The 21533-nt window shown below is 53.9% G+C and overlaps 1 protein-coding gene across 1 annotated transcript; it reads left to right on the top strand.

The window, feature by feature from the left end:
• Positions 1-16271: 16271 nt before the first annotated feature.
• BHLHE41 (basic helix-loop-helix family member e41) lies at positions 16272-20547 on the top strand. The gene is made up of 5 exons (XM_049821857.1): positions 16272-16483; positions 16780-16843; positions 17137-17244; positions 17478-17589; positions 17711-20547. Exons 1-5 carry the CDS (start codon positions 16422-16424, stop codon positions 18790-18792), a joined length of 1428 nt encoding a protein of 475 aa, XP_049677814.1. The 5' UTR covers positions 16272-16421; the 3' UTR covers positions 18793-20547.
• Positions 20548-21533: the final 986 nt, after the last annotated feature.

Raw genomic sequence — 21533 nt, forward strand, 5'->3', positions numbered from 1 at the left:
TGAATTTGCACAGGTCAGTTCAATCCTGGCACTTCTAAACCTCTCACTATTTCACTGTGTGGCTGTAATCATTTTTAACACAACTTTCTGGATGTAGTTTTCCAAGTCACAAAAAGACAGAAATCCCATGGTCTCACACCATACTGACAGCCCCGTGGCTCATTAGTGGGGCTGTAAAACTGAGAGGCACCAGGCAGAGGTCAGACACCTCAGACAACACGGGGACTGGCAGCGGCAGGGAGGTGCCGCAGCCAAGCGGGAGGTGATGGGGACACAGAGGCTTTCCCAGATGGGAGGCGATGGAAAGACCCATGGCAAATCCCTGACACAACATCTGGCCCTCTTGCCAAATTTCAAATCCCTGCTCCAAAGCAGGGGCACGCTCGAGCCGTTCAGCGAAAAGGTCACCAGAAGCGCTTCACGTGGTGCGAAAAAACAGCTTCTGCTGCCCCTGCCTCTTGCACTTGATGCCAGGCGTTGGCTAAGCCTGTTTGGCTGGATCTTTCCCTCAAAGAAGTCAGAGGCAGCCATACAGCATGGAATAAATCACCTCAGAATGTTTGGCAAAGCTTTAGTTGACTGAAAATGGGGTTGGATAATGGGATGTCTTGAATAACTCAAAAAGCAAGCATCCCTACCGGCACTGCCTATAGTGCAGTTGACTGTACAAGGTGTATAAATGCCATTTTTTAGTGTTTTTCCAGCTGCGGTGTGCTCACCCAGCCTTAAAATGATGTCAGTGGTATCTCTGACTGTCATCCGCCTCCTGCCAGCGCAGGCCACTTTACAGGGGCACAGTCACAGGGAGCCGTGCCCTTGGACATCCACTGCTCTGGGAGTATCAAACCTTGAGCTTAAACTACAAGGCAAAAGGAGAAACAACCTTTTGTCTCATGCATCCATAAGCAGCCTAAATGGCTAACAAGAGGGCCTCCTCCTCAGTGACAGTGGTGTTTTCTGGCAGCTCCCTGCTAGCTTTGCATGGTGTCTAGGGCCCAGGAGATCTCTTCTGGGCAGCCACAGCCCAAAGCTGAACTGGGGACACGTGAATGATCTGCTTTTGCCCTGACAGGCACCTTCAAAGGGATGCTGCCAACCGAACCCTCACTCCCATTGCTCTTGACATGCCCTGTCTGTGCTAGATTTTTTTTTTTTTTTTTTTTTTTTTTTTTTTTTGTCTCTCTGATAGCTGTAATTGCTCTTAAAATCCCTCTCCTACTCTGGCTCCTCTTTTTACACCTGTTCTATCAGCCAGCACGGTTGACAGCAGACTGCCCACTGCCCACGCTGTGGTTCACAACCAGGGAGTCTCGGGCTACATTTTTCTACTGCAAAATGAGGTCTCTGGTGCAGGCGAAGCCCCGTGCAGCTGTGTTAGCAGTCCTGGCGTGGCCAGGTCAATGGCCTCAGTGGCACGGGGAAGGTGAGGGGGGAGGTCTGGCCTTACTGGGGTGAAATAGAAGTTGCAGGAAGGAGCTGCCAGACCCTGGCTGAGGTCCCTGCTGTAGGTCTTGGCCCAGATCAGGGTAACAAGAGCAAATCTTATTAGTAACTAGGCTTAGACAGCTCCTGATTTCAGCACGGCTGTATCTATAGGGCAACTCCCTGTGCCCGGACCTCAAAATAATTCATACCACATCTGCAGTCCTGGTGAACCACCAGTAAAGCTGGGAGAGGGATGCCCAGGAGGGCAGGCGGTTTTGGGCCTCAAGGGCCAAAGAGGCTCCTGCTCCAGATGATGGGAAAGCTCTTGTGCAAAGGTGGACCAGGGGGTGGAAGGGAATATTAATAAAGGTGGGACTGACTGACTGATAGAGAGAGCAGAGAGCAAAGCCCAAGGGAGGCTGGTGTAAGAAAGTCCAGGTTATTGTTCAGTAGAAGGGAATGGGAGTGTTTGATTTTATTTAAAAGATGAGCAGTGAATGGCCAGAGGAATGGGGATGCGTTCGGCAGTGCATCGCAAGATTGGGATTTGCTGCCACGGGAGATTGCCGAGATGAACGAGTTCAGGAGGTCTGAAAAAAATGCATGGGCATTTATAAAGGTTGTGGCTATCTCCAGGGTTACCTCATTTGAGATAATCATGCAGACGGGATATAAACCAGAGCTCTTCAGGGGACATGCCAAGTGATAAATGCCTGGGGTTAGGAAAATATTTTCCTATAGGCAAGTTATGATTGGCCATTCTGGCGTTTCTCATTCTGGCTTTAGAGCACTTGGCAATTGGGTACCTTCAGAGACAAGACAGGGGAGTAGATGAGCTGGGAGCCCAGTCCAAGGCAGCAATCCCTCTGCTCCCGTGTCCTGCTTTGTGAGAAAGCATGTGAGGAATTATAATTCCCTTTGGACATGTGACCCAAATTGCAGTGGGAATTTGCATTCCTGGTGCCTGCTTCCATTTCACATCTTCCCCCCACGCACAGTAACACCTGCAAGAGGGTTTATTACCCTCTCTGAGAGCGCAAGCTCTACAATCCTTTCACAGAAATGAAGAAGAGTATCTACAAAGGAAACTAAAAAGTAAACGGGAGTCAAAAATATGTCAATGCAATGTAAAAGCTTATCCATACACAACAAACTTGCTGAAAGAAAAATCAACTGTCACTTTAAAATCTGACATTAAGTTTCTCAAATCGCAGCCCTTAATCAGGAGTAATACTTGAAGAGGAACAAAGAGAATTTATGATGAAAAATCAGGACAGTTGAGCACTAGGCTCAGCGGGACTAACTGCATGACAATATGGATAAGAATGATAATTGCATTAGCTTAGCCTGAAATGACTGGCCAGAGCTGGTTTTTTTGGTCAGCTGGATTTTTGTAATGTCTTCATTTACTTTTTAAGCAAACTTGGAAGGAGAATTACAAATAGATTAGGGCACATCCATCTATTCTTTTAAGGGGACAGGGCATTCCAGAAATTCCTCCTAACATTGGCTTAGAGTTCTTTGAAATGCACAGGCCCACATGGGTTAAACCAAAGGTCCCTTACAGATCCTTTTAAAATAAGATTAACAGGAGAAGGTAGCTCCTACTGATGAAAGTTAGAGGATCCAAACCCATGATGCTCTCACTTCATTCCATGCATCATATTCTGACCCCAGCCCCCAGTCAGACCCTCCCCACGGCCACGCTCTCACTTAATCCAATTTTTACATCTTATTTACCTTTTTAAAAATTGGGATGACTTCAAACTCTCTTCAAACATTCATCCTCTGCCCTTTAAAAACAACCTAAAAAGATACCTCCTACCTAACCTACATTTTCTGCAACAGAAAACTGTGTGTTCATCTCCCAGCTCCACAGCCAAATTCTGCTTCAAATTCAAGCCCAGTGATCCCAGTCCTGGGTCCAGGTTCCAGCCCCATGCAGCCGGGACCTCCTGTAGGACCCAGTGGGAACACCTGGGGTTTCCCAAACCAGTGCACTACCAAACCAGTGGACTGTGGGACCAAACCAGTGCACTCCTAAACAAGTGCACTGCAGGATCGCAGTCAGGGGAGGTGCCAGCCAGTTCAGATAGGGGAGAGGAAGCAGACATTCCCCCCCCCCCCCCCCCCCCCAAGCCCATATCTGGGCCACTGGTCTCACTGGCGAGCATTGCTTTAATGGAGTGGGAATTTGCCCTTAGCAAAACCAGGAGCCTGCAGCGGGAAGCATAAACAGTGCGGGGCAAACGTTAACAGCAACAAAAATAGCTGACCGTGGCAAATCTGTTGCCGTCCCATGCTCAGCTTCAAACACCTGGCCGTGTTACATCCCTCGGTGCTGCGCAGAGGGCTAGAAAGTCTGTAAGACGGCCGCTTTCAGGGCAGGAGGCAGCGAGCCCTGCGGCTCGGGCAGCCCTAGCTGGCGGCAGAGGCGAGGGCTCGGTCAGCCCCAGGGGCAAACCCGTCTGGGACTGATGCTCCTCTGCAATGGGGAACAAGTTACTTTTACCTGTTCCGCACAAAATAACCAGGACAAAAATATCCGTGCCTCTAATTCCTCCTTCAGCGGAGAACTGGGCAGCTTCAAAGCCCTGATCTCGAACCACTGCCTGGCAGGCAGCACAACTCTCCTGCGGCCAGCTAAAGCAGCAGCGCCGAAGAGCCGCTGCTGGCTCGATGCGGATGTGCTCAGGATACCTGCTTTCAGCGCCCTGGCTCCTGCGCAAGATGCTGGTGGGTCTGCGAGGCTGACGAACGACCGGAGAGGCGGTTTCTGCCCTCACACAGCCTGCCTTCGCCGCCGCCGCGACCCAGCCAGCGCACGCAGCTCCAGCGATTGCGACACAGCCGGCCTCTGTCAGTGGCTGCTTTTATTCGTCTTCCTCAAAGGCTTAAATAAACAAGAAACAGGTTAAAAACAAAATCTTGGCCCCGGCCCCTTCCTGAGCTGGCTGTTCCATGATGGCTTCCTGCCCCGTGTGCGAGCTTCCCCCTCCAGAGGAAAGAGGCACCGTCCTGCCGCTGCCTCGAGTGGGAAATAAGGCCGCGTACCTGCCTTTGATATCGATGCCAGGCCATCGAAGCAGCTCTCTCCGCACCGTCCTCGGCGCTCTCCACGTCGAGTGGGGACTCGAGCGCGCCGTCAGGAGCTGGACGAGGTTTGCCTTCCCAGGGCTGCGGCACAAGGACGCGGGGACCCTCTGCGCCTGCTGGGCACCAGCTCCGCCTGAGGGGGCATTTCCCGAGGCGCGAACCCCGCGCACCTCTCCAAAGCCTTCGCCCGGAGGGCCGAATTTTATTCCACTGGCAATCTGTCACGAGCATAAAAACAATCTTGGAGAAGCCCATCGGCTCAAGAGCTTTTCCTCTCGGGGACCGCAGCGCAAGTTGCACTCGAGTGAAGCTCCCCCGGTCATTTTGATGAAGGGACATCAGGAGCTGGTCTCGTTCACCCCCTGCCCGAGGTCACTGTATGATGGCTGAGCAAGGCTCCTGGAGGTTTCGAAATGCTTCACGTGCACGAACTTGCCTCATAGCACCTTTGCGATGGATGTTTTCTACTCTTGCCATTCGAAACTTTCAGAAGCAGATAAAAAGACGCCAAGGTACACAACGAGACACTCTGTTAGGCAGTGTGCATTTCTTCCTGCCCCTAGCTCCGTACTTTCTTGATGAGGCCCAAATGTTTTTCTTAGCAGAGCATTTGAGGTTTGGTTTTCCATGCGTATTAAACAGCTTTATGTCCCTTAGACTACTGCTAAAACGTGCCACTATCTAGCATTGGCAATATCTTCCTGATTAGTGCGTTAAAGTGTTATAGATAAGTTATGTGACATTTTCCATTTAAATTAAAATAGATCAAGTTAAACTCAAGGGAAGCTGATAGCTGCACTTTCATTTTATTTCATTCTATTTCCTCTTTATGACCAATTTTACCCTAATAATCAAAACTTTGATTATAGATCCCTAAGGCACCATGTTGCATGCAGGACCAGGCTGGAAACCGCCACCAGCTCTCACATTGCCAGGGTTTCAGCGGCCAGACAGTGGCATAAGCAGGGTGATTAATGTCACCACGGCATCTAGGGGTCTTTTTCCTCCCTCTGCTGAGAAAGTCTCCACTTCTCAGCTGGCCTGAACTCTACAGGCATGGAGTTATGGATCTGAAATTTGCCTGATTCTGGTATCCATTGCTGGTGCTAGTAGGATCTCAGACTGCTGGTATGGACTTTGCCACACTGAGATGCATCCGAGTGCTTTAAGGAGACTCTTCCAGTTGACAACCCCAGAAAGGAGGCTAAAAAAACAGCCGTTGAAGGTAGTGTTCCTGGGAGCAGATGGACTGGTGCCACTTTGGTCTGTTTCGGCCCCACAGAAGATGGAGACTTGAAGGAGATGTACTGTCCCACTGCAGGCACTGGCCATTACATCGGTGCCAGTGCTCAGCTCCTGTCCCCCTCCTGCAGAGCCGGTGTTATGGGAGAGCCAAACCCTCAAGGGCTCCCTGGTATACAGATGCCTCGGGAAACTCCTCTAAATGGTTTTGGCTACACTGAGAAAACGTGTTTAAAACCAATAAAAGAACATGAATTATAATATTAATCTGCAAAATGGGAAAGTAATAAAAAAATCCAAGCTTTCTTGTCTTCTTCACCATTTGGGTTGTGGCGCTGAGGAATGTGGATGTGGTAGCGGTCCTGCTTGCCTGACTGCTTGCCCAGCTGAGCTCTCACCATCTCAGCTCAGCTCACACACAGGGCAGGTACGGGTATTTTTACCTCACGGTGCCTCTGCTCTTCAGGGAGCACCATATTGATCAAAGCCTTATGGCCTTGCTCAAGACTGGGGGGGTCTCTGCACACTGGGGGTTTTAAAGAGGGGCTTGTGCCATACGGCAAAGTCCACAAGCGAGACCTCCTTGCAAAGGCCTGGACCACAGAGCTCCACGGGCTGAACTTTGGCCATGGCTGTTTTAGAAAAGTCGCAGAGTAAAGCTCAAGGAAAGCAGTGAAATGTCTGCATGCCTTCCTCTCCTCCGAGCAGAGGAGATCTGTGGGGACCTGGTGTGAGGAGGTGTGATGAGCATCGCCCACTGCTTCCCCTGGCTTGGACGTCACACCTCACCTGCTCGCTTCCAGGAGTCCTGCACCTCTCCGACCTATTGCTTCCTCCTCGTACCTTGTTCAGGACAGCAAAGGAAGTAAAGGACAATAAAACAAAACACTGACGTTTCCATAACACAGACATTTTCCAACCCTGATATAAATTCATGAGCTTTAATGGGTACATGCCGAAGCGTGGCCTTGGGTTCGGTGATTTAATTCTCTGCTCTTTGCGAAGGCCACCAGCAGGCATAGCAGGTTTGTGCTTGGGGCCTGGGATGGAAGGTATTTTTATGAAAAGATGATTTGGACCTTCACGGTGGTGGGGTGTGTACATGTGCGTGGGGGGGGGAATGACGCAACTGCAACCTCAGCAATGCCTGCCTGAGGGCAGGGGTCCCCGGCGCTCCCACCGAGATGCGCAGGCTGCCCGCCGCCTTCTAGCAGGACGTCAACGCTGAGCCAAGCCGCCGGAGACAGCGGGTGCCAGCGTGCCTCAGAAGTGGGCTGTGTGGGTGGCACAAGCGTGTCCCCCATCCCGGTGACGGAACCCTGGGGGTTCTCTTTCTGGCTCCCACCAGGGAGGGCTCCTCCCCACCAGCGCCAGGGTCCCCGCCGCTCCCGAGGGAAAAACGCTGCTCCTGGGGAAGACCCAAGGTTGCTGCCACCCTCGCTGTCCCTGCCCGCCGTCGACGTGGGAGATCGGGACCCAGCGTGGCCTGGGTGGGCAGGGGCTCATTGTGAGGATGTGCCTCGGGCACGGCGCCTTTGCCCAGCCCTGCTTTCTGACCGCAGAAAGAAAACATTTGCCCAGACGCAGCCCGGCCCCCTTGCCACGTTGAAAGCCTGGCTGCCGACAGCTTAAAGGGGGTCATGCAATACCTCCCCAGCAGGACACAGAGGACGAGACTGGGAGACGAGTTAAACGAGGCTGGTTTTTAGAGTCTTGCTGAAATCCATCCTTACAGAAGGGAGCTGTCTAGAAACCTGCTCATCCGAGGGGAGGAGAGTCTCCCCGTGAAGAAGGGAGGTTTGCCAGGCCTGCCACCACCACTGCTCGCATGCAGCCAGGCGCCGCGCAGAGCCGGTGCTCAAGCCTGGGCTGCAGCAGCAGCAGCAGCCTGGTAAAACAAAGGGGAGATGAATGACACCGGAGGCAAGTGACCCCTGCCAAGCAGTATTTGCAAGAGCTTCAGAGCCCCGCGCACCGTGGGGTAGCTCCCCGTGGCACTGCACGCCCCCGGGAGCACTGCCAGCACGGGCGACCATCCCTGCCATCCGGCCCGGGAGCAAAGGGCACCCTGGAAGGGGGAGGGAATTCGGGCGTAATGGTTTAGGGGGTATTTCCCAGTTGGTACAAGGTCCAGAGGTATCCTGGATACTTGCTGACAAGCTAGGATGGGTCTCAGGGCTGTCTTACCCTTCCCTCCGGGACAACAGGTTTAGTGCTCATCAGAGGTGCCTGTCCTTTTTCTTGAGTGTCTGTGCTGAGCTCTGTACTGTCCTGCTTATGGCCTGGGGCTTGACTGCAGTTGGGACCCATCCTAGGTCAGCAGAGAATAGTTCAGCTTGCCTGTCCAGTGCTATCTGTTTCTTTATACAACGCAGAGGACTTCTTGCTTGCATACTCCAGGTAGATCTGGGGTGGTGACAGAAGCAGACAGGCACCAACACATCCCCCGATATCTCCCCCTGTCCTTCTAGCTAAAAAGCTCAACGCTTCTAGACCCGTACGCCCTTATGCACCCTTGTCATGTAGCAAGGCGACAGGCAGGATGGCCTGAGGACAATTTTAAGCAGGTCTACGATGAAAGAGACAGAGAAAACACTATTCTGTCTTCTGACCCTAAAGGTCAACCAAAAATGTGGGTTCTCGAAGATTATCCCAGCTCTGAGGAGAAACCAATTATGAATTTAGAAGCTCTCTCACTAGAGTCTTCGTTCGTAAAAACCCCAAGTCTTGTTCCCTGAACCCAGGAGAACTCGTACGACAGCAGCCTGAGTCTTTGCTCAGAGCCAGCCTGCTCCAAGTAGCGCTTATACCCCAAAACACTCACAGGGCTTTTTCTCTGCCTTCTCTCTCAGCTTCTCTGCACTTACCTGTCCGCAGCCAAGTGTCTGGGATGGGGTGGTTACTGTTTCATAGAAGAGGGCAACTGTCCTACCCGTCTTGCACCTTTGGATTTAGGAGGACTCGGCCTCCCTCCCGCACCTGCCCTCTCAGCCACCCCCTTTATCTTGAAGGAGCTCAAAATGACAAGGCTCTAATAAACCCGCCACGCAGAGAACAAGGGAAAATCATTTAAGAAGTGATGAATGACACATTCTTACTTACCTGTAATTACACAGTACACTTCAGTAAGGTATTTCCCTATTACTAATCCAAAATAGTTGGACTCCCCTTTCTCGTAGTTTTCTGCTCCTTGACTCCCTTCCAGGCAGCCACTCGCAGAGTGCTCTCGAGGTGCATCCAGTGTGCCTGCAGCCTGCCTGCAAATCTCTGCCCATTTGGTGCTAGCAGGGAGGAAGGGGGGGTGTGCTTCAACTTCTCCAGCCTCGGCTTTTCACTGCTACATTTGCAGTGAGGGAAGAGCAGAGGAAGAGCAAAACCCTGAAGTTTTGTTTTGCCAGTACGTTTTTCCCTGGTACATTTTCTAACTGGCCTCATGATAGCATGGAATTTTGTTTCAGGACCCCACTGTACTCTGTATACCACCATAAATATCCAGGTCAGTACTGTATGCCCTTGTACAGCAAGTCCTATAGTGTTGCTCTAGGTTTATCCTCTTTAAGATTCTCTCTCTGTTTTTTCTAAGACTGTAAAATATTCCAGATTTCCACTTTAAAAAAAAAAAAAAAAAAAAGGAACATGTGCTTCTATGCATGATGCAAAACTCTTTGTTCTTCTCCCGAAACTCCATAAAAAGGCATGCTGGAGTCCTTAGTTTTCACCAAAATGGTGAGGAAGTGCTTTGCTACTCCTGAGGCCTTCAAAAGGGCTGGAATATGCTGGGTGTTACCACTTGATGCAGTTCTGAGGAGCAAACCAGTTGACTGGAAGAGTCTGCAAAAAAACATCCCACCAACCCTTCAGGCTGTGGTCACATGGAGATGTTTTAGGGATCCCAACCACCTCACAGATCTGCTGAAATGTTCTGGACTTAGTGTTTCTCCCTTGAGCTTTGTGCAATCTTCCCATACCTCCTAGGACTTGGAGGGAGAGGACATCTTTCACTTGGACATCTGGCACTAGTGTCCTAACAGACAAGCTTCGGGGCATTTTGTGAAATAGTCTGCAGCTCCCAGAATCTGCTTCAGACAGAAACCCAAGAACACCAGGCAGTGCAGCCCATTAATGAAATGACTCTGTCAGATATTATTTCGTGGTGTCTCTCTGTGTTTCTGTGGGACCATTATTTGCAATAGGGGCATTCATCTCCTGCACACATTTTCTACATCCTTCCTGAATCTTACCCAATCGGATTTTCCCCTTAGCTTAGCTAAGGCTTTTTGGAAATGTATAGAAAATCAGCATGGTTCAAAACATTTGCCAGTTTTAAAATAATAATCTCAGAACTTCCTGCTCCAGACATTACCTAACAAGGTGCTCTACGGGTTGTTTCCATGCACTGTAACTTTTACGCAGTATTTCACCTTTAATTCCAAACTTTCTCACCATGACCAGAATGCTTTTCCCTTGGTACTCCGAAGATACACTTCATTGTGCTCCAAAGGTATACCTCATTCCAGGACAGCTGAGTTTCCCAGCTCATTTTCTAGTTGTATCCTACTGGGATCCTTTCTGTGATGCACCTTCTGGCGTGGACAGTTTCAGGAGCCCACGCTCCTTCCCCGGCATCACCCTTCCTCGTTTCTCCTGGGTGAACTAGAAGCATTTGCACATCTACAAGTTGTAAGAGAGGAAACAAGCATCTACTCCTCTGGATTTATCCCCTTGAAGAACCAACTCTTCCATTTCGCATCCATGACATTGTTTGCATTGAGCCCCAAAGCTGCTGCCTGGACTAGGCATCACCGCTACGCCATTTATGCCCGGACATGTAGTTAACTGTGCAGTTGCAAAATTGCCATTTGCCTTAATACTCGGGCAAACTGCATTTGGGATTCCTAGGCCCACAGAGTGAGGTATTGCAGGGGTGCAAGGCCTACCCTTACTATAGTGTTCCTCCTGTGCAAATACCCACAAAAGTTATCAGTAAATTTAACCACGGGCAAGAATTGCACTAGTTGAAACTGCTAAATCTCATTCTGTTGGCCACTGAAATGCTCTCCCTCTGTCACCTTGTCTGTGCAAGGTTTTGCAATGTTAGCAAATCTACAAACAAACCTTCTGTAATAGGAGCAGAGTCCTACTGACCTGCACCTCCGCGAGTGGCTGGGGAGCGGGCCAGCTCCACGCAGTCTCAGTTTTGTTTTTTTCAGTGGAAATTCCCCATCACCAGTTGTGTGGCGGACATAAGTTACCTGCTTTTGGAACAACTCCCTTTCCTTTGGGACCAGTTACAGACTGTCAGCCTTGAACTTATCACAAGCCATGTGTAACTGCACCTACCACTTCTTGTTCAAAGGTCTGGGCATGCACCCATAAATAGCCTAAGCACAACAGACCTCCTGAAAGGCTGAGGCCATCCAAGGCCTTCCGTGGGTATGGTGTGACATACCTTCCCCACCAGCCTCTCCAGTGTAGCTGGTGCATTTCATAAGCCCCTGAGCATCACTACGCTGCCAGATGAGGCTTCGCTGAGAAAGCAATTTTCCCCATCTTTCAGCTCTGCTTCTGTCTGTCAACACACAGCTTTCAGATCTGTCAATGACCAGACTGAACCCAGTGGCAACATCCAAGGTATCTTCATTCACAGACACAGCTTCTTTACAGTGACTTCAGAGGGGGGACTTAGGGGGGGACTTAGGGGGAAGGTTGTTTTACTTGTTCCTGGTTGCTGCTCCTGAACACATTCAGCAGACAGACAGGGATCATTTCTGTTTCACATCCACAAGATCCGAGCGACCTATTAGGAGGCAGGACAGCTCTTCATTGCAGAGCAGCTACCTGCAAATAATTTGCTTCACTTGAAACACACCTTTAAAGGGAATTTCCAAACTGACGGCGTAAGGCACAGTTCCTGGTGTTTATCACACAGTTACAGCCACAGGGCACTGAGGACAACATCACACCTGACTTTTTTGCTCCAGTGCCCCTGTTTCACCAATCTGACTTTCCCAGGTTTGGAAGTGTCTACACTCTCCTGTCACTACTATCCATTTCCAGCTGATTAGCTTGGCCACCGTTAGACCAAGTGCCACTCTAGCTTGGCTGGTCTGGCCATCTCTGTTACTATCAGCCAATTCACATGGCCTAGGAGTGCCTCTGTGACCAGTGTCCCCCTTGTAAGGTTTTTGTACCAGTCCTGCACAAAAAATGTGGTCCTGACTCTGCCCCCCAAGCTGGATCTACACCCATTTCCCCATTTTGCAACACTGCGAAGGCTTCATTGCACATTGTGTCTTGTGTTGGCCCATCGCCTTCCCACAGTCGGGTTATTTTATTTCTGCTTCTGAACTCAGCTGCATTTTTGCATGGCCTCCGTCTCTCTCGTTTTACATACATTTGGTACCTGTGACACTCTCTGAAATAGAAAGTTCTCTTTTCTTCTCTCTGCGTTAGCCACAGAGCTGCGCTGACAGGACTCCCGGCGACTGACCAACTTCTCACCACTGTCTGCTTCCTGGCCCAAGGCTCCGCTGCAGCCCATGATTTAAGCACCTTGGCAAATTCCTCTGCCTCTCACGGCATCTTTGGCTTCCCATTAAACACAGAGATATCGTTTCTGGCTTGGGAAGTCTCTGCACCATGAGCCACCGGGACCTGGGAGACTGGCCTGGGGAGCTTTCATTACGTGCAGGCTCTATTTGTCTGCTCCTGCCGAGGCATCTCCTGCTGGACTCTGGGACAGTTGGACCTTTCTTCTGACCCAGCTCAGGTTTTTATGTGCTCTTGTTTCATTTTTTTCCCTGGTCTCAATCAGGTCATCCCATAACTGAAAAATCTATTAATAGGTCAATGTTCAATTTACCCTGGAAGTCTTCAGTAATACCTTGTTATTCCACCAAAATGATCCAGTTCCTTCAGCTGAATTCTCTTTGTCCCCCGCTTTGTAGCACATGGCTGACCAGCCAGCTCTCTCTAATTTGATGGTTGATTCTAGTCATACAGCCAGCCTAGATAATACAGTCTTTTTTCCTGAAGGCAAGTACCCGCTGCCGTAAGAGCTGAACCCAGCAAGTTGGCTCCTAGGCACCCTCCTTCAGAGCCATTCCCTTACGCTGTGGTTATGAACTGAGCTGAATAAACCTCCCAGAAGTATTCTCCTCAAAGACCGTGGCTTTTGCACTGATTCAGCTGGGATAGACAGTCTGATTCCTTCCTCCTGCAGACTGAAAATGGTGGCGAGTGTTTGGTAGTAGGCGGTGTTCTGGCTAGCCCTTGTCTACAGCAGGAGGCTGTTTTTTCCTGTGGTGACCTGCAAACCTTTGATTTCCTTTTCTGCGTGATTTTTTCAGTTTCTTAACTCTTTGCTGTGGTTCATCTTGGCTTGTAAATTGGCCAAAGCTTTTCTTGCGCCTCTTATTTTCTGGAAAACATTCTTTTCCATGGTTGTCATGCTGCCGATCACCTCTTTGATCCATCTTGCCATTTTAAACTGGGAATCTTCCAGGAGAATTTCGCACTCTCTCTGGACACTGAAGCCTTTTATCCTTGTCTGCAGGTGACCTCTTATAAACCTCTCTTAGAAGCTTCCAGATGTTGCTTGAACTCCTTTTGCAAAGTCTCCAGCTGTCTCGGCTCATGTTTTGCATCTTTTGGTCATTTTCGATTTCCGTTCCCACTTGGTTCCAGCGGAATCCCAGAGTTAGGACTTCTCCTCCTAGAAGCCGAGTCTCACTCTGGACATTGTTTCCATAATTTGAAGACTTGCAGGTTGTTCCAGAGAGGATGAAGCTGGCAAAGATGCTCCAGAAATGCTCGAGGTGCTCCAGAAACGCTCACCCCCTACTCCCCACCCCATGTATTAGTTACAGAAACCGTGCAAAGCCCTGCTTTCCTGCCCACGGGAGGGATCAGCTGGAGGAAAGTGTCTTTTTTCTTTCAGAGTTCAAGGTCCCTTTGAGTCAGCACTCCCCCAAAAGGTCTCCATGTGCTTTATGTCAGGGTTAAGCTCCTTCTTTTATTTGGGCTGTGCCTCCAGGTTTCTTGATGCTTTCTCAAAGACCGGTCCAGTCAGGAGGAGAGGAATTTCATGCTGAAGGTGCTTGTTTCTCTCCACTGACTAGCAAGAGAGCCTGCAGCTCCACCTTAGACGCCCAACATGGATGCCTAACCTGAGGCGACCAGTGCCACCCTGCGCGGCTAACTACTGCTGGCACTTGCCAACACCCAGCAAGTGTCACCTGCAGCGTGCAATGCCCCTGCCCAAGGGAGCAGGTCGATATAGTCCATCCTACGTAAGAGTTTGCTTTTCTCACCAGCAGCAGATTTCTCCCAACAAGCTCTGTGGCAGTCCACGAGCCTCTCCTTCTGACTGCCCCCCAAACATAACCTATAGGTATGTGGCATACGTTTATGTTGTTTATTTTTAGCCCCCATTTTAGTTGCACTGACAGTGTGAAAATGTCATCAGGTTAACAGGGAAAGAGCTGTGTAAGCCTGCAGTGCCACTCGCTTGCCTGCCAAGCAGGAGCCTCTAACACCTCATCAGAGCCTTCGCTGCTCCTAAAACCTCATTCGCACTTTACATGTGGGCAGTGTGGTTTCAGCGGCACCCCCCTCACCCACCCCCCACCCCCCCCCCCCCCCCGCACATAAAAATCACGAGTTGCCCTCCTGATAAGATTACCTGTAGAGCACGTTCGTTAGAAACGAATGATGTGAGGCTCTTGTCTCTCTTTTGGCTGGCGGGAGAGCGCTTTCTGCTTTGGGGGGTAATTCCCTCCCAGCTGCGGTGGGAGCCCCAAACTGGCCCCGTCCTCAGTGCGGGACTGGGGGGGGGGGGGGGGGGTGTCACGCACCGCCCGGAGCCCGCGGCAGGGGGGGGGGGAGCACAGCCGAACCAAATGGAAGGCAAGCGGCCAGGGCTGGCGGGGGGGGGGATATAAACACATCTCTATGGATCGCCTCAGCTGACACTTCCCGCCGGGAATAACCGGAGAGAAAGCCGCCAGCCCGGCCCTGCGGCGGGGGCTCCTCTCCCCCCGCACGGCACGTGGGGACGGGGCCGCTGCACACCCCCGTGTGTGTGTCGTGTCTCGTCGTCCCCCCCCCCGCCCTGCACACCCCGCACGTTGCAGGGCCGCACACGCCGCGCCGGCGTGCACACACAGCACACCCGCAGGGACACGGACACACGGGGACACGCACACACACACACGCTGGGAGGGGGGTGGGGGGGGCCCGGTGCCGCCGGGTGCCGGCGCCTGCTGGCTGGGGGGGGGGGGGGGGCGGCGGGGCAGGGCCGCCCGGTGCTGCCGGCGGCAGTGATGTGGCAGCAGGTCGGGTCACGTTGCCGGCCCTGTGCTCGTACCAGTGTGAGACGGGATTAGGGAGGCGGCTGTCGGTGCCGCCGCCGGCGGGGAGCGGGGGCTGCGCGGGCGCGCCCGGCGCGCAGGGACCGGGGGGGGGGGGGGGGGGGGGGGGGAGCGGGACGGGACGAGACGGGGGGGGGGGTGTCCCGGTCCGCCCCGCCCATGTCCCGGGGCTGCTGCGGCCGGTCGGGCTGCACCGGGGCAAATCCTCTCCCAGTGTCAGCCCCTGCGCCCCGCAGGGACGCGGGCTGCCCGTCAGGGGGGCAGCGTCGCAGTACAGATGGGTCTGTATTCTATGTATACGTATTTACATATATATGGATATAGGTGCACGCGTCTACGGAGACATCCGTTCGTACGTTAAGAGACGGTTTTGCCGCGGTCCGGCGTTGCGGGCAGATCTGGGTCCCGTCCAAAGGTCGGGCGGGAGAGCCGCCGGGAGCCGGGCGGTGTCACCGGGGGGGCGAGAGCTGCGGCACGGCGGCACCCAGCCGGGGAGCGCCCCGGGCTGCCGCTGCCGCACCGCAAGAACACGCGTGTGCGCCCGTTCGTGCCCACGCGTCCGTACGTGTTATCTAAAACGGACACCAAACGCGGACCCAGGGAGAGGGGGTCGATATCCCCCAGTGGGCACGTTTTCCACGGGCGGGTCTCCTCCCCAAATACGAATCAAAGAGTACAGGCAGAATTATAAAAATGATGAAAATTCAGCGGTAACGACCATAATTACGGCAATCGTAGTGACGATGGCAATGATAACAGCAATAGCAATAACACGGGGGAAAGCCGGTGTCTCGCAGGGCGGCCCCCGGGCCGGCGGCGGGGACCCCCCCCCCCTCCTCCTCCTCCTCCTCCTCCTCCTCCCTCCTCCCTCCTCCTCCCCGGTCCCGCCCGCCCCGCCTCCGGCCCCGCCCCCCCCTGCCCGCCCGGCGCGCGCCGCACGTGAGCCGGGTGCGGGGTTGGCTGGCGGCGCGCGTGCCCCGCGGGCAGGCACGGCACGGCACGGCGCGGCGCGGCGCGGCGGGTGCAAACTCGCGGCGCGGTGGTGTGCTGCGGGCGGGCGTGCGCGCGGGGAGCGGGAGCGAGGCGGGCAGGGGGAGCGGCAGCGGCGGAGGCGGCGGGGGGGGGGGGGGGGGAACGACGACGAACCGCCGCACACTTTCGCCACTGCACGGGAGAGGGGGACGGGGGCTGCATGTGCGCAGCGTCGCTCGCGGATCTCCAAAGAGTGATCTCAGCATCCCGCAGGCTCGGTCAAAAGCAGCGACGAAACGTCAGCCGCTGCCAGACATGGATGAAGGAATCTCCCGCTTGCCGGAGAGGCAGCTACTGGAGCATAGGGATTTTATAGGGTAAGGCGCCGGGGCAGTACCTCCGCCTCGTCTCCCTCCGGCGTTTCGCCTTCTGGAGAAAGTGCTGCGAAGCGCTGGAAGCAGAGCCGGCTCCGCGGCGGGGCGCGGGGCTCGCCTCCCGCGGCCGGCGGACCCGGGCGATCCCGCGGCCGGCGGACCCGGGCGGTCCCTCGCCCGGCCCTTCGGGCACAGCGCTCGGCTCCCCGCGCGGCGCTGGGGGTCTCTTTGCCCACTCGCGGAGGCGCTGGGCTAGCCCTCGCTCTTGCCGGTGCTGGATCTCTTGTGTTTTTCTCCAGGCTGGACTACCCTTCCCTGTATATGTGCAAGCCCAAAAGAGGCGTGAAGAGGGACGAGAGCAAGGTAAGAGTAAGTTTCTGGGGCTGTTCTCGCGTAAGCGCTTCATCGGGCTTCGCCCAATTTTACGGCGCAGCTTCACTCCCGAGAGCATCCCCGGGGGGCTGCGCTTCTAACTCCCCCCCGTCCCCCGTCCCCCGGATTGCAAGCGGGTTTACGAGCGAGCTGGCACGGCGGGGAGAGCGGTGCCTCGGCGATAATTTGCGCGGCATGTGGTCGGCATGACATTTGTTTTGGTTGCGATCGTCGTTCCGAGGGACTCTGTCTAACGCTTGGCTTTTCCGGATTTTGCTAATTAGGAAACGTACAAACTGCCACATAGACTGATAGAAAAGAAGAGGCGAGACAGGATTAACGAATGCATTGCCCAGCTGAAGGATTTACTGCCCGAGCATCTGAAATTGACGGTAAGGCGCAGAGGAGCGCAGTAGATGTACGTGCAAGATGCAGGCGCCGGCAGCCTTGCCCGCTGCGCAGCCCCCGGGCCGGCGGGGGCTCGGGCTGCCCGCCGGGCGGCCGGCTGCGGCGGCGGCCCCGGCCCTAACGCCCCCCCGGGGACCGGTTTCCCCGAAGTTACCGGCGGTGGCCGAAGCGCGCCGGGAGGTAGCCCCAGCCGCCCCCTTTGCCTTGCCTTTTGCAGACGCTGGGCCACCTGGAGAAAGCGGTGGTGCTGGAACTGACTTTGAAGCACTTGAAAGCGCTAACGGCCTTAACGGAGCAGCAGCACCAGAAGATCATCGCTTTGCAGAACGGTAAGCGGGCCCCGGGGGGGCGCCGCCGCGGGGGCGGGCGGGGGGCAGGCGCGGAGCCGGGCGCCCCGCGCCGGAGCCGCGGGCAAACGCTGTCCCCTCTCGGTTCCCCCCCCCCCCGCAGGGGAGCGGTCCATGAAGTCTCCCGTGCAGGCCGACCTGGACGCCTTCCACTCGGGCTTTCAGACGTGCGCCAAGGAAGTGCTGCAGTACCTCTCCCGCTTCGAGAGCTGGACCCCCCGCGAGCAGCGATGCGCCCAGCTCCTCGGCCACCTGCACTCCATCTCCACGCAGTTCCTCCCCGGCCCCCAGCTGCTCTCCCCGCCGCCGGGCCCCCTCAGCAAGGGATCCTCCTCCTCCTCCTCCTCCTCCTCCTCCTCCTCTTCCTCCCCGCCCGCCCCCCCCTGCGCGCCGGGCCACAAGCCGGAGGGCCAGGCTAACTGCGTGCCCGTCATCCAGCGGACTCACGCCGCCGAGCTCAGCGCCGAGACCGACACGGACACGGACAGCGGCTACGGCGGGGAGGGCGAGGCGCGCCCCGAGCGCGGCCCCGCGGCGGCGGCGGCGGCGGCCGGGGGCCCGCTGCCGGCCCTGGCCATCAAGCAGGAGCCCTCGGGGGACGAGGCGCCCCCCGCGCCCAAGCGGCTGAAGCTGGACGGCGGCGGCAGCCCCCTGCCCGGCCCGCCGGGGCTGCCGGCGCGGGGCGCCGAGGCGGCGGCGGCTGCGGCGGCGGCGGCGGCGGCGGCGCTGGTGAGACCCGACGCCGCCCTGCTGGGCTCCCTGATGGCCCTGGGGGCGGGCGGCGGCGGGGCCCCCGTCGGACAGCCGGCGGCGGCGGCCCCTTTCTGCCTGCCCTTCTACTTCATCTCCCCCTCCGCCGCCGCCGCCTACATGCAGCCCTTCCTGGATAAGGGCAGCCTGGAGAAGTATCTCTACCCCGCCGCCCCCATCCCGCTCCTCTACCCGGGCATCCCGGCCCAGGCGGCCGCCGCCGCGGCCGCCGCCGCCGCCTCCTCCTTCCCCTGCCTCTCCTCCGTGCTCGGCCCCGCCGAGAAGGCGGCCGCCGCCGCCGCCGCCGGGCTGCCCCCGGCGCCCCACCTCCCGCACCCCTTCGCCGCCGCCGCCGCCGCCGGGCTGGCCGCCGCCGAGCCCTGCGAGGAGGCCGAGACCGCGGCCGCCGAGGAGCCCGGCGCCGAGGGCCCGTGAGCCGCCGCCGGCCGGGAGCCCCCCCCCCCCCCCCCCCCCCCCACCTCCCCGTCCGCGGGCTCCCCGCCGCCGCCCTCCCCTCGGACCGGCCGCCCCGCCGCGGGGCGGGGAGGGGCCGTCGCGGCCGGCACCTGCGCCCCCGTTTTCCTACGGAGGAGGGCAGGGCGGCGTCTGCGAGGGGTCGCCGGGGCCGGGGCGGGCCGAGCCGGGAGTTGGCGGCCGCGGGGGGCCGGGGCCCGGGTGGAGAGGCCGCCCCCGCGGGGAGCCCCGCGCCCGGTTGCCGGGGCGGCGGGTCCCGGCGCTGCCCCCGGCGGCGGACCGTCAAGGATAAAATTTGCTACTCAGTATTTTTTTAATGTTTGGCTTTATAAATGCGTAAATACGTTAAGGAAAACAAAAAAAAAAAAAAAGAAAAAAAAGCAGAAGGAAGAAAAAATAGTAAGGATACTTTTTTTTTTTTTCCCTCTCTCTATAGGGTAACTTAAATGTTGCACCTTATTTGGAATGGGTTTATACCGTGTCCCTAAGTCCCAGTTGGGAACTTGCACTTGTTGTCCGGGAGACCTTGGGTGGGTTCAGGGTGAGGGCGGGGGGGGGAGAGGCGAGGGAAGAAGGGCAGACCCCAGCACCTGTGCTAGCACTTTACTGAGAACCGGAGCGTGGAGAGATGCACCCTGAGCCCAAACCTGCAGTGCCTTGAGCACCCGGGGATGCCGCTGGGTCCAGCGAGTTTTGGGTGTGCAAGGGAAGGAGGGTCAGACCCATTATGTAACCTTGCGTTTATTTTATGTATTTTTTTTTTCGGCTAAGGTATACAGGTGTGGCAAGTGCATTTGTTCTCACCCTGTCTTTATTTAATTCAGTATGTTCGAGAGAGATTTTTCCCCCAACCTTGCTGTATAAAATGAATGTGTCTGCACTGAACTACAAAAAGAACCTTCCCCCTTTCCCCCAAGAAAACACAGAGCAACTCGTCAGCCTGAACTCATTTTATCCAAAATTCCAAACGACACAAACTGGAGGCCGTAGGTAAAACACCTCACTGCGCAATCAGAAACGATTAGACCGGTTGGGGTAAGTTTCCCATACGGGCTCTCCCCTCATCCCATGCTCAAATATCGCGATTTCCCTTTCTGGACACAAAACCAGACGCCAGATAATCACACAGATAAAGCTTTTCTAATAAGGCTTAAACCAAGACCTTGCCTAGATATTTTTAGTTTGTTGCCAAGGTAGCACTGTGAGAAATCTCACTTGAATGTTATGTAAGAGGTGAGACACAACAGCCTGGCGAGGAGCGAGTACGTGTCCGGGGTCCGTCAGTCCGTTCGGTGCATCTGCTGCTGCTGTTGCTACTGTTTGCCTCAAACGCTGTGTTTAAACAACGTTAAAAAAATCTTACTAGCCTACAGAGTGGCTGTATGTAAATAGTTGTTAATACATCCAATTAATGATGTCTGACATGCTATTTTTGTAGGGAGAAAATATGTGTTAATGATATTTTGAGTTAAATATCTTTTGGGAGGATTTGCTGAAAAAGTTGCACTTTTGTTACAATGCTTATGCTTGATACAAGCTTACGCTGTCTTAAATTATTAAAAAAAAATAAATCCTGTCTGCAAGAAACCAGCTGTTTTAGAACAGTTTAGTATGTGATATATTAGAAATCAATCTTTATATTCGGTATTTTCCAGCACTCCATGAATTCTATTATCTAAATATTTCCACACTATTTTGTGATTAAAAAAATTCTTACTAAGGAATAAAAACTTTAATACACAAAATGGGGTTGTCTACTAATTACAGATCTTACGATAATACATAATAATGGGTGCATTGAGCTTCAAACTGTATGATTGTGTGACTGACGATAATCATTTAATGCCTTTTCACATTTTTAATCTGGGTTTGAATTTGCTCGGTTTCCTTTAACTCACTTTAGCAAACTCTGTTTTAAGATACGCATGTTTCACAAAGCAAAGTGTAAAGCATGCATGTGGAACATACATGTTTCTTCCTGACATCTACTTTTTTCCTCTTCTTTTTGCAAAATATTAATCTTTAAAATTAACACTTTACAGCCCTGGTGCTGCATGGGAGCTATCTTTGTTCACAGTGAACAAACTTCATGATTTGCCTGACGATTTAATGACATATCATAATCTCTGGAGGAATGATGTATGTCCCAGCTTGGAAATCCTCTAAGAAAAATGAACATTTGGGGGGGGGAGGGCAGGGCAGAGAGCAGGAGGGGGGAATAGAGTGGTGGAAACAGGCAAGTAATTCACAGCATGGAAATGCAGCACCCTAAAGACTTCCACAGATTTAATATTTGAGTCTCAGATCACCTTTTCTTTCAAAAATTCTTCCTGTTCCAGAGAAATAAAATTAAGAAAACCCTCAAACAGTAGCCAATGTTTATGTAAGAGAGAAATACAAAGGAAGCGTTTCGTGCTCCCTCTACTGGTTCTTCAATACCAATGACTGGCACTCGGACCTACACTGACAATGAATGAAGTTGGAACGCAAACGTAATGGAAAACTGCAAGACTCGTGTTGATTCCAGCAGTCCTTTAAAATATAGGAGGAATTATAAATTGGGTGAAAAACAAGCGCTCCTTTTAAACTGTTCAAATGGGATTGTTAAGAAATAGGTATACGTCTTTTCACATGGAAGCTATAGTAAAATTAATTCCTATTAGAGGGAGACACAGGAAGGCTATCTGTACAAATACCAACGG

Source organism: Accipiter gentilis, chromosome 18 (genome assembly GCF_929443795.1).
Source record: "Accipiter gentilis chromosome 18, bAccGen1.1, whole genome shotgun sequence".
Lineage (NCBI taxonomy): Eukaryota > Metazoa > Chordata > Aves > Accipitriformes > Accipitridae > Astur > Astur gentilis.